The sequence below is a fragment of the Lytechinus variegatus genome, chromosome 12 (assembly GCF_018143015.1).
Source record: "Lytechinus variegatus isolate NC3 chromosome 12, Lvar_3.0, whole genome shotgun sequence".
NCBI lineage: Eukaryota > Metazoa > Echinodermata > Echinoidea > Temnopleuroida > Toxopneustidae > Lytechinus > Lytechinus variegatus.
The window spans coordinates 35,214,760-35,229,077 of NC_054751.1; the positions used below are offsets into that span (position 1 = coordinate 35,214,760).

General features: G+C 33.9%; 1 protein-coding gene across 1 annotated transcript in view; it reads left to right on the forward strand.

Annotated features, from left to right (window-relative positions):
- Positions 1–963: 963 nt before the first annotated feature.
- LOC121424712 (adhesion G protein-coupled receptor L3-like) overlaps positions 964–14,318 on the forward strand; it is a 41,855-nt gene continuing 28,500 nt past the window's right edge. Inside the window, exons 1-3 of the mRNA XM_041620461.1 lie at positions 964–1,270; positions 5,750–5,801; positions 13,954–14,055. Of these exons, the coding sequence (XP_041476395.1) occupies positions 1,241–1,270; positions 5,750–5,801; positions 13,954–14,055 (184 nt within the window). The 5' untranslated portion in view covers positions 964–1,240. The remainder of the gene's footprint in view (positions 1,271–5,749; positions 5,802–13,953; positions 14,056–14,318) is intronic.

Sequence of the window (14,318 nt, forward strand, 5' to 3'; positions counted from 1 at the left end):
AATTCAAGGATTAAGCAAATAGTTTTTTAATCATTCTGTCATAATTTGGCATGTAAATCAACTTAAGCCCGTTTGATACAATCAAACTTATTTAATTAATCTAGAGCAAAATTACTTTCCTCATCATGACGATCATCATAGTACAATTAAACAAAGTAATAGGTGACGGCTAATCAAGGCGAGAGAAGTGATAATTTCATATGCCCGAATCTACGATGAGATGGCTCGCCGAGGACAAATATTAAGAGACAATAGAGCGTGCCAGGATGGCGTTCTGTATCTATGGTAACGCGAGCTATGATTGGATGGTTTGCCAATCTAATGGGATGGTGCTAACTGTATCTCACCTGCATCCACACTCCTTGGGTGTGACTAGAGTGTATGAATTGATTGACATATAGATATGGTTTTCAGTTGGACTGATAATTGAGGGATGTTGGCAATCGATTAGAAATCGTTTCGGTTACTTTCTTAAATGATGTTGGAAGAGGTTTCATTTTCTCCATCGCCTGTGTCATACTCGGATAGTTTTGACTCGCTAATTTAGAGGGCGGTAAATGTTGAAATAATGTACCGATTTCTCCGGCAGATGACAAACACGGATTTTGAGATGATTTTTAATAGTAACTTTGATGTTTGCTGTTATCCATTAGTACAGGACTCATCAATTTAAATAAATCTTATGTGGAAAGCTAAAAAAAACTTTTAAAGGACGCATGACTTCTTTGCATTGGATTTGAAGAATTAATCCGCATTGATGGAAATTCCGATCGTTTAAAGTATATCACCCAGAGACATTATATCGTCGTCGTCATCATCATCATCATAATCATCATCAACATCATCATCGTCATCATCATCATCGTCATCATAATTATCATCATCATCATCTTCTTCTTCATCATCATCTTCAGTATATCGCAAACTAATATTTTAATTAAAAAAAAACATCGAGCGAAAGACTATGATGAGATTGTTGTTATAGTCGAGTACTGTTCATTCTTTTCATTCGGTTTTTATGAAGATGTATTGCCAATATAAGCCAAGGAGTCAGCAAGATTGTTTGAACAACATAAACGAGATATACAGCAAATTGGCTGGGCGCACGTCAAGACTAGATTGAGATTGTTTGTCATTTTCGATTGTACAATTATTGTTACCATAGTAACATCAGAAACATTCTCATCTTGGAATCATTTTATGACTTGGAGAAGAACAATCTAAATGCAAGAGACTCAAGATGAAGGGACACAGAATTATGGCATTTTCTGTAAGTATGGCAATATTTCCATAGTTTGGTTGAAGTCATTTTAATTTCCAACATATTTTTACAATAAATCTTCAGCTAAATATATACTAGCATACAATTTATGATTCAATTGAAAAATAAAATAAAATGTCCTTGTAGTGTTATAAAGGTCTGAATTCCTCATGAATATGTGGAATTGAAATTGTTGCAACTAGAATTGTGATACAATTAATATTCTGCAAAATTTAAATTATCCAAATCCGTGCAATGAGTACCAAAAATAGTAAATGTATGACATCAGCTCTCTTTTGTGCATATCTGTTTTGTGAAAATAAACAAACTTTTAAAATGTCATAAGGGCATTCCCATAAAATGATCAACCTTTTTGCTCGTCCGACTCCAATTTTTCTCGATTCTTAAAACTGACCTTCTCATGGTCCTAATTGATAATGATTAAAGACTCCCAAAAGAATAAGAAATCAGAGACAGAACATTTCATAAAGGTCCCACATATAGGGGGTCGGACGTACGTATTTCATGGAATTGCCAATAACTGTCTTATCTTACAACCAATTTTGATAACTTTTCACCATTAGGCCTACGCTTGTTTGAGTTTTTTTTTAGCTATGTTCAAATAAACTTTTATAGGGATGGACTTGACCCCAGGCCACTATACGTTATAACAGTGCAGACATGAGTACAATCATTATACGAGTGTATACTGACATCGGGGATATGAATCATAGACAGTGGTGACGATAAAGATGATGAGGTAGAATGATGATAATAGCAATATCGATAGTAAAGATGATGGTGGTGGTGGTAATTATAATGATAATGATGAGAATGCTGGTGATGATGATTATGATGATGATATTGGTACTAATGATGATGGCGCTGGCGATGATGATGATGGTGACGGATGATACTGACATTCTTATGAAACCCGATCTGACAATGACTTTCATTTTCCAACTTGAGTTTCGAACATTATATGCTAAATCCACTCTTATATTCACTGGCCCTAAACTGTGGAGTTCCTTACCAAAACAAATTAAAGACTCGTTATTACTCCATTCCTTCAAACGTAATTTCAAAAAAGTACTTGATTGATACAAATTTAACAAATAACATTAGAACTTAAAATGAAACTTATCTTTTCTTTTTTTTGTATTAGTTATGTCATCACTTGTGTTATTATTCTGATTTTTTTTTTATATGTAACGCTATCTGATTTTTTTAATGATTTTGTTGATTTTCTTAACTTTTATTTTGAAAGTTATGAATGAGAGTCATATTTACATACTATATATTGTTAAGAAATGTCTAATTCGATAGCACTAATCTGTCTATTTTATGTTGGGTGTCTGATTTTAAGACTTATTTTTGTCTTCTTTGACTCCCCCACAAAATGTACATTTCTTTGTATTACTTTTGAATACCCTACTAGGTTCACTTTCCTTTTCAATTATGTTGGTTTTCTATTTTGTACATATATATATTTGTAATGTTTTTTTTATTGTGGAAATAAATGATTTGATATTATTCATGACGATAAACGGTGACGTCAGTGGTTAAGATGATGGTAATAATGATGGTGGTGGTAGCGATGACGAATGTCATGAATTTATGAAGCTTCTTAAAAAATCAGTAGTTATATTATAATTATATTTATAATTACTAACAAAAATAATCGAAAAAGACGGAGAGGCTGTCGTTCTCTGTATTTAGCATATCACTTTCTACAAAATGAAATGTTAGATCAAAGGTTGGACGAGGGGCAACGTTCTGCAAATCCAACCTTGCCCAAACTATGCTGAATCCAACATTTGGGTCGAACCATTTAAAGTGGTAAGGGCAAGATTTAGAAAAGGTTGTCATTCTTCCAACTTTTTAAATGTTGATTTAAAATTTCATTCTTGCAAAAGTATTAAATATAGGAATAGAATGGAAAAAGCTTGAAATACATTGACTTACAATTAGTGTTATACACAATATATTTACAAAATAAAAGAGTTGAGAATACAGATTTGATATGAAAGCTACAGAAAGTAATGTAATTATGAACCCTTTTTACACTCTTAAAACAGTGAGTAAAATTTTACCCAATATTTGGTAAAAAGGGAAAGGTGGTGGTGGAGGTGATGGTGGTGGTGATGACGATGATGATGATAATGATGATGGTGATGATGATAATGATGGTTGTGGTAGTTGTAGGTGATGATGATGATGATGGTAAAATGGCGATGCAAAATGCTTCTACTTCTAGTGTAGTAGGTTTCACGGTACACCATATATATCTTTCTTGGGCAAGTGTTGGTACTGACAAGGACCACCCAATTGAGTTGTCCTTTTCAGGACCAACACTTGCCCAAGAAAGATACATGGCATATACCGTGAAACCTACTGCACTATTCTTCTTCGCCATGGAAACCTTCAGAAGTTGCTTCTACTTCTGATGATGTTACAAAAAGCAAGATGAACACAAGTTATGTGAAGATTATGGTGGTGATAACGGTGATCATAAACTGATAATGATGACGATACTGATGATCTCGAACTCATGATCTCGATAGTGATGACGACGACAAACATAATAATCTTAATGATAGAAATAAAGATCATGATGGGATGACGTTGCATCGACAATGGTGACAACATAAATCAAAGTAAAATAGAAATTGATAGGGATCACTATTTTCTGCTTATTCTTAAGAAGCGCCCAGTTGAAATTCATTTCCAATATAAAAATGTAAATTAATTTGAAGGAATATAATGATATATGCATGAGTTCTCCCACAGTTGATCTGATTATTGAATTTTAATGAAGAGGGATTTGTAGTAGATATATCTTCTTTTACATAAGCAACCAATCAAATATCTAATCGAAAATTATCATTTATCTATTTTTATCAGTAAAACTAGAGCGCGGTTGAATTGCAAGTCTCTCTAATTGATTTGTAATTTTTCATCATTGTTGACTCGGATTGTTTGAAAATTTACGACGCCCGAGCCATAATTCATTTGAATGAAACCGAAATTGAAGGGATCACTCGATGCTGATCAAACTTATTAGCGATTTCAATTACGATGATGTAGGAGGCAGACTGGCAGATATATCTATCCCTAGCCAGTGTGATATAGTCGCAGCACAATATTGCCATTTCCTCTTTTCTGCGTAAAATTTGTAAAGAGGAGAAAATAGAAATGTAATTGGTAGGTGGAGGAAGGGGGAATTTATGGGAAGGCAAAATGGGTGCGAAATGTCAACACGTCGCGGATGATCGGGGAGGGGTGATTGCAATGTTTAAACCTTCTTTCTTATAATCGAATTAACATTTGCCAATGCAACTAATGTGTGCACTAGATCCTTCGATTCGTCTGCATAATTTCCTGGAATATGTCGAATATATACTTTGTATTGCCCTTCCCAAAGGAAATTACAACCCAATATCTTTACGATTTCTCAATAATTAATGTAAAAAATCTAGATATATATTGTAACATTAAAAACCCATTTGAGCATGTTGAGTATGGGGGATTGGGGCCACTTGGACACCTACTCCTCTGTTCGGTTGTTCATTTTCACCACCACCATCACCATCATCATCATCATCACCATCATCATTAACATCATCATCACCATCACCATCATCATCATCACCATCATCATTAACATCATCATCACCATCACCATCATCATCATCATCACCATCACCATCATCATCATCATTATCATCACCATCGTTATCATCAGCATCATCATCATCACAATCATCATCAACATCATCATCACCATCATCATCACCATCATCATCATCATCATCATCATCATCATTGTCATCATCATCATTGATGTTTTTTGATGATATTTTTTCAACTTCAGCAACGATAATGGACCTGTTTGTAATTGCATGTATACAATTCTTTTTTCGTTTTGTTTCATATTGATTTGCAAAGTATGTTGATATTATTATAAGATATATTAATTTCTATTCATTCATATTTTTCTATTGATCGCTTTGTGTAAATATGGTGGTTTGAACGAAGTGGCTTAAGGGTTTTATAGATCTGAACATTACTGTTATTATCGTTATATTTAGCTGTTGTCTTCTCAGTTTGTTAATCACTGAATTTTCAACTTTAGATATTCATCTTAATTCATCACTTGATATTCTAGGCTGACATTTTTTACAAGTAAATAAAAGACACACTGAAATTTACATAGCCAAAGAACATGATTGCGAAATGAGGGCTGACATTACGAATATCTCTTTGTGGCAGGATATTTATCATATTATTATTCTATTATTTTTGTTTTGTTTTTCAGCGTTGGGATATGACTTATTTGTGTAATATCAAACGCATCTAAGACGAGAATATTATTGATTACCGTAAACTGCAATGTAATTATATATCGTCTGAATACCTTGTTTAAAATTATAATTGTTGAATGTGTTAATAAATCATGGTCACCTATTCTTTTTTCCGCTTTGAAAGGTTTTTACGGTGATGGTTAATCTCTGGACCCCTACTGATGCCACTGCCTCAGGTGAATACACTGCTTCATTGATTTTTAATTATTTTCTGAATATGAACGTAGCTATACATAATTGACGTCCATTCATGCACATCAATAGAACAAAGAGTTCAAATCAATTTACACCGTGGCGAGTCAGGGGACCTCTTGGAAAAACAAAACTGATAGAATGATAGTATAATAGATTCGTCTTCTCTACTTATGATACATGGAAGCAATAAGTAAGGTGTGTTTTCATACATGAGTATGAGGGTCACACTGCAAAATCTCCGGTGTTGATTTGACACCAGCCCGGAATCTATATAAAATTATGTCCACACCAGAGAAGTTTGGAATCAAACAGATGCTGTTTTAATACTTATTGGTGTTGTATAAACACCCATTTGATGTTAAACCTAAACAAAACTGGTGTTGTTCAACACTTCTCTGGTGTGCATGGACACAAATAGATTCCGAGCTTATGTTAAATTAACTGCAGAGTTTTTGCAGCGCATCAATCATTATTGATATGATAGGGTTGCCAGTCAAAGACTCAAAGGGTCACTATTCATGCTACATAATCAGACTATCAACCATTTTATCAGTTAAAATATTGAAAGCAGACTTTATGAATAAGCCTAATGATCTTATTTTATGAATACTGGTCCGTTTCAAATTTTATGACGAGCGGACCTTCGTTCTGGTATACACGTTATGACGAGCGGTCGCTATATTTATAACTCCATACTTTTCTAATCCGATTTGGGAATTGAGCGTTTATACATGGCTTAAAACTCCGCACCTATAAACTTTGTATGATTACCCAATTATAGCCTAAGGAATCACATAAATCACTTAAATAGCTTATAATAACTACTTTAACATCTACTTTTTTGATATTATCATTTAGCAATTTATTTTGTAACTTACTATCTACCTTAGATATCTATTGTATTTGTGGTTTATATTGTGTGTATCCTAATTTGGGAGTGCCGAAGCTTTCACAGAGAAACAAAATTTATATGATTATATGAATCTGCCAAGCACATTGAATATTTTATTTACATACGAAATGCTTTTCGTTTGAAATTATTTTCGTTATTCAAAGGGCAGGTCATAACGATGGTTAAATTAAATACAAAACATTTCTATCGTATACTCGGCACTTTTCCCCTGTAAGCTATAAAGCAAATCTCATCAATCAGTGATAATGTTTGTTTGTAGGTTATGTACATATTTACATAAGCAGTGGCTGTAATTAAGTACACAAAGCTTTCGCCTTCACCATCCATCCTTCAATACCAAAATAAATCTCCACAAACAAATCATCAAAGACATTTATACCCCTACCCAAGATGTTTATCATGATCATGATCATCATCATCATCATGATCATCACCATCATCATCATTATCATGATCATCATGATCATCATCATCATCGTTATTATTATTATTATCATTATTATTATCTTATTATTATTATTATCGTTATTATCATTATCGTGATCTCTGAGTAGCCAAAAGTGCTACAACTCTGTAGTGCTACATCCCTAGTCCCATAATCAGGGGTTATACTGAGTCATATCAGTACGAGAAGTAACCTCAATTTAAATGCAACGTTTTTCTCCTTGAAAATAGGGGCATAATTTAATATCCAGGGACTTTCATCTTAATCTACACTACATACTTCCCCCTTTCCTGTGTTGTGGATTTTATTCGCCCACCCGCATTTGTTACTTAAGTTTTACTAAGCTTGAATTTCGTATGGATTCTCGTTTCTCGTCTGTACTTTTATAGGAGTAGGGTATATTGTAATCAATTTGATCACTCACCGCTCAGCTTAATTTTACCGAAAAATAATGAAAATTGAAAAAAAAAGTTGAATAACAGATATCGTTGAAATTTATGGAAGAAAACGTTATTTGGTTGGGTTTGTAGTTATTCTTATCGATAAAAAAAATCCAAAGCAATATACAAAAATGAACTTGAATATTGCTAATCAAGATGTTGCAAATTGAGAGCTACATAGGTTAAAAAATATAATTAGAAAAAAAGAAATGGAGAAGAAAAGAGACAAAAGAAAACAATTACGGAAGGAAATAGATAAATGTAGCAATAAATAGAGTAAAATAGAGTTCTAGGGGAAAAACTATCGATCAAAATTATAGTGTAATTATTTATTAACTGGTACAGTAGATCAAATTGGAATGATAACATTTCTTCCTCTCGTTATTCATATCCGTTCACCTAATATTTCAAACAAATCAATATCTGCACAATAATGATATCACGGTAACATCACGTTATTTTTTTTATGGGTCTCTTTCCGAAAAATAGCAGCAAAATATGTGTTAAAGGATAGAAAGAGTTAAAATGCAACATGCTAGAACTTCCCATAATTTTGAACATCAAATCATTGACAAAAAATATGTCAACACAAATTTCTGCAACCCTTTTGATTATTTTTTCATTTTTTAACTAAGAGTCGTATATAACCTTGACGAACAGGTTTATAAAACATTTCCATGTTAAAGTTTGAGCAAAGCATGTATAGAGATATTGATTCGGAATAAGTCAACCTAATAGTCATGTTACTTTCGGTGAATATCGTTGTAAGATAGATAGGGACGGAGTAGACGATAAACATAGAAACAACAAAACAATGAAATGAAAATGAAAGGTTCAACATCTCTTTCGCTCTCATTTTCCCTTCTTTTCCCCTTTGTTTATACAGAGAACATTGTTTCTATCAGTACGATGGATACATTAGCTTCCTCAGTTTCTGAACAATACTGTATAGTTTAAGATGAAAACTATTAAATCATTATTGGTGTTTTTATTTTCAAGCCCCCTTTTTCTAGCGTGTGATGTACTATCAGGCTAAGTAACCAAGCATCAATGGGTTTTTATTCGTTTTTCATGCGTTATTTCTCGCAGTGCTAAAATTGAAATCACCTTCATTTCCAAGAATGTTTTAAAAAATCATCTCTGCAATGCATGATCATGACGATAGGGTAATAATAGTTTCCAAATTCACGGGAGATACATACTCCAGAAAGTTGAAAGTACTTTTGACATCAGGGGCCCGTTGCAGAAAGAGTTGCGTTTAAACGCAAGCCCAAAAATCAATCGCAAGTCCCAAATGCGCACTGTTGATTGGTTAAAAATGAAGTTGCGCATGACAAACAACTCCAAAATGAAATGTATCACCAATAACCACGGATAACCTAGATGCCCTAATCATGGATGCAACGAGGAGTTTACATAGTAATTTCATTTATATAAGTGGTAGATCATGCGCAAATATAGTTAATTGATTGCTCCAAAGTATTTTAAAGTCTAATGTCAAATTGAACTGCAAAGGATGTAATTATCATTAATATCACAATCATGAGCGGTGAAATTGAATTGGAACTTCTTTCATAATTGAAGGAAATAAGATGCATTCTTTTTTTTACGTCATTTCATCTAATGAGCTATTATGAATGAATTATTGATGATGGTGATAATAATTTTGTTCATGAACATGTATAAAATAATATTACAGCTTTCCTCTGTACGATCACGCGGTAGAATAAAGGGCGATTGGCCTTTATCTAAAAAAAAGTTTTATACTGAGAGCTATCAAAAAAATTAAATGTTCATTTCAAGTAAACAAGATATAGTAATTTTATTTATTTAAGTGGTAGATCATGCGCAAATATAGTTAATTGATTGCTCCAAAGTATTTTAAAGTCTAATGGCAAATTGAACTGCAAAGGATGTAATTATCATTAATATCACAATCATGAGCGGTAATATTAAATTGCAACTTCTTTCATAATTGGAGGAAATAAGATGCATTCTTTTTTAACGCCAATTCATCTAATGAGCTATTATGAATGAATGATTGATGATGGTGATATTAATTTTGTTCATGAACATGTATAAAATAATATTACAGCTTTCCTCTGTACGATCACGCGGTAGAATAAAGGGCGATTGGCCTTTATCTAAAAAAAGTTTTATACTGAGAGCTATTAAAAATATTAAATGTTCATTTCAAGTAAACAAGATATAGTAATTTTATTTATTTAAGTGGTAGATCATGCGCAAATATAGTTAATTGATTGCTCCAAAGTATTTTAAAGTCTAATGGCAAATTGAACTGCAAAGGATGTAATTATCATTAATATCACAATCATGAGCGGTGAAATTGAATTGCAACTTCTTTCATAATTGAAGGAAATAAGATGCATTCTTTTTTTAACGCCAATTCATCTAATGAGCTATTATGAATGAATCATTGATGATGGTGATATTAATTTTGTTCATGAACATGTATAAAATAATATTACAGCTTTCCTCTGTACGATCACGCGGTAGAATAAAGGGCGATTGGTCTTTATCTAAAAAAAGTTTTATACTGAGAGCTATTTAAAAAATTAAATGTTCATTTCAAGTAAACAAGATAATGAACTTTATTTCAATGTATGTTCATTTGCCCCCCCCATATTCCGCAAATTCAAGAAAAGAAACAAACTGGATATGTAAGAGCAAATGCCTTCGGAGCCAGAATAATGCATGACGATTGTAACCGGAAATGAAGTTGTCTCTGCTATATCTGTAAACTCCTTTAAAGCCAGGATCGATAAGTTCTGGAATAAAGAATGGTACAGTCAACCTTGGAAATGATTTGATTTGATTTGCCAAATTTATTGCAAATGCACCATGTACACTGTAAACTGACACTGTCATACTTATCATACTTGTGGAATAAGATTGAGCTAGGACGAAAGCTAGACCTGAAAACTTGGCTGCAGCTTTCTGCATTTTTCCAGTACATCCGGTAATAGGTAATAGTACTGTACATGTAGGTAATGAATAGCAAAACACAAATAAAGGTGGAAAGGAATAGGAAAAGGTCTAAACAGAACTAATACAGTAAACTCTCATCAGTTGGGGATAATGAATTGAGCTTCGACAAATCTTGCCCTTCTGGTAAAGGAATGTTCCCTGCTATAAAAGTGGGGTTCCGGCAAAAGCCGGGAAACATTTTCCTGTATACTATTGCTCTGTACAAGATGATCCAACACTTGACGAGAGAAATGGTTTAAAGGAGAATGAAACCTTTGGAATAAGATAGCTTGTGTGAAAACAGACAAATAAAAAAAACAGATGAAAGAAAGTTTGAGAAAAATCGGACAAATAATGAGAAAGTTATGAGCATTTAAATATTGCGATCACTAATGCTGTCACTAATGCGACAAAGATGTGTGATGTCACTTGTGAACAGCTCTCCCCATTACTTTAGTATATATTTCACTTAAACTGCCTCTTTTATCTGTTTATCACATCTATCAGTAGATCATGTTCTTTCTATAGGAGGGCATGTAATACAGATATTTTAAGAATACACCATGGATAAAGAGTTTGTATCACCATAAGAAAAAGCAAAAAGAGACATTTTGGGGGTATTTTATAGTCCATCAAAGGGAATACATGATCTACTGATAGATGTGATAAAAGAGGCAATTTAAGTAAAATATATACTAAAGTAATGGGGAGAGTTGTTCACATATGACATCACACATCCTTGTCGCATTGCCAATCGGAGGATCTCCACAGCATTAGTGATTGCAATATTCAAATGCTCATAACTTTCTCATTATTTGTCCGATTTCTCTCAAACTTTCTTTGTTCTTTTTCTTTGATTTTTCTCTTTCGACACAAGCCTATTTGTTCCAAAGATTTCATTGTCCTTTAAGTCCTGAAGAAAAAGGTGCATCTATTGCGTATTTTTCTTTAGAAACACTTATTTCACTTACAATGGCGGCTTATACCAACAAACGCATTGTACACCCATGGATTCACCCGTCTCCCCAGATGTGTGCAAGTTATATCAAGAACAATCGTCGGAGGAGGAGGTTTTCTATAATGCACATCACCCACTCGCATTTAATGAAGACATGTGGACGACACATTCCTAATAATTGACTGTGATCAACGATTTCACCCTTTATATAAATAATAATGATTATTACGTTATCTTCACTGATGAGGAAGAAGTTCAGAGGTCACTAAACTTCTTGGACACGAAGGTCCGTGTAAACAATGACATTTCATTATCTATCAGTGTGTACAGGAACCAACTCATACCCATTCATATTTGAATTTTGAATCAGATCATCCCCTCAACAAAAAGGTTGGAGTTGCCAGCTAAGAGCTCAAATAACATCACCACAGACAATGATGCACTCCAGAGTCATGAGGTGCTAATGTCAACATGTGGTTTACCCAGCATCGTTATGGAGTAGAGCAAAATACAAAACCAGGATAAAGCCTAGACTCCCAAAGGAAAGAAAAGAAGTCCATATGGTATTCCTTACTTTTGTCAATAGCATATCCTCTCGTTTACAACCGCATACATTCGTAATTCCGAAGCTTCGCTATTCCGAAGGTTCTTTATTCCGAAGGTTCGTAATTCCGAAGGTTCGTTAGTCCGAAAACAAAGTGAGGTTCGTAATTCCGAAGGTTCGTTAATCCGAAAACAAAATGAGGTTCGTAATTCCGAAGGTTCGTTAGTCTGAAAACGAAATGATTAACGAACCTTATTTCGTTTTCGGATAAACGAACCTTTGTAACAACGAACCTTATTTCGTTTTCGGATAAACGAACCTTTGTAACAACGAACCTTATTTCGTTTTCGGACTAACGACCCTTTGGAACATCGAACCTTATTTCGTTTTTGGATTATCGAACCTTCGGAATAACGCCACAAATGTTCGGATTAACGAACCCTTTTACGTTTTCTGATTAACGAACTTCCAGGTATAGGCAATTTACGTGTTTCGGAATTACAAAGTGTAACCGTTTACAACAAGCATTCTAAGGGCCTATTCATACGAGAATCTTGAATTGTCATTGTAATATTGATTGCAATTCGTCTTTAGAATCATCGGACCTTTCACACGCTCACTCGAAAGCTCTGACTTGAATTCGAATTCCCGAGCGAAGGCGGCATGTGTCCTTTTTGACTTGCCAATTAAAGAACTGCATCGCAAATACAGACTACGATGAGTGCATGACTATTATCTACATAAGTGCTTAAAAGATCGCGTAAGCTATGCCCCCAAAAGATGTTTAGAGAGTCAAGCTTTTCACACGCAAAATTCATACCGTAACTTCTGTGGAATTTACACTCTAACGAAATTGGAATGTTAAATCAACATTTGAAAGGTTGGAGAAGTGACAACCTTCTCAAATGTTACATCCAACCTTGTATAAAGCTGAATCCAACATTTTAAGTGTTGGGAAGAACCATTTAAAGTGGTAAATGCAACATTTAGAAAATGTCGTCACCCCTCCAACCTTTCAAATGTTCGAGTGTAACTGGAATTCACCTCCGGAGTAGAATTTGAATTCGTGATTAGCCATTGCGATTATAATCATGTTCTAGTTTGGTTTCACACGTGCTAAAAATTCGTCGTTAGCCTTATTTTTCACTGGAATCATCATTCAATTTACGATTCTTTTTACCGTGTTAAAGGGCGGCAAGTAAATGAATTTGAAAGTAACTTCTGGAAGGAAAAGTTGAAAGAATCACTGTGGATAAAGAAAATTAATCCAATGCTGAATAGAGACTCTAGATATACATTGTGTCGAATTTTCAGTCCTTGCATGCAGTGATTAAGAAACAAGGGGCTTCTCACACGTGAATCTTGAATAATCATTGTAATGATGATCGCAATTAGTATCTTTAGAATCATCGGACCTTTCACACGGAAAAGTCGTACCGTATAATTTGAGTGAAACTTAACTGGATTTTACATTTGGAGTAGAATTTGAATTCTTGATTGTGATTAGCATTCGTGAATCAAGTTTGGTGTCATTAATAGTAATTAGCCTTATTATCTTACTGGAATCGTTCAAATTACGATAGACCACCACAGGCTGCTGGCTTAAGAACGTCCACAGGAGTGGACGTAAGCTAGCCTCAAATAATCATTAAGTTTGGTTGAAGATTAAAAATTATCAAAAACATCTCTCTTTAAACTAGCTTCGTGATTTAACAAGCATTGTTATGATTGTAGTGATTTCCTTTCCTCGAAATATCGTATTCCTTAATGGGCGAGATTAATGTATCTTCTAGCTTATAGTAGGCCATGTTTTAAAATCAATCTTTTTTTTCATCCAATGCTTAGAATCTTGCTCGGAATCTGTTGAATGTATTCCTGATGTGGCCTGTCAACAGAGAACATGTAACTGTGATGAAGCGACTCTCAATATGAACGCCACCTGCTCAGGTATGTCAGCATTTCATGAAACAAAAATAGTAAAACATTGATGTTATAAGCCTCTGAAACCCTGGGATCTGATTGGATTTGAAGCAATTTGTCGGTGCAAATCCCTGACAAGATAATTCATGAAAAACACCCCTAGATTCAACTTACAGATGAAACTGATGCGATTCGAATTACATTCCAAAAGCATCAACCATGGCAACATAATTCTTTCCACCCTGCACAAGAAAGGTGCAAAAATGCACTTTTGGAATCTGGAATCATTC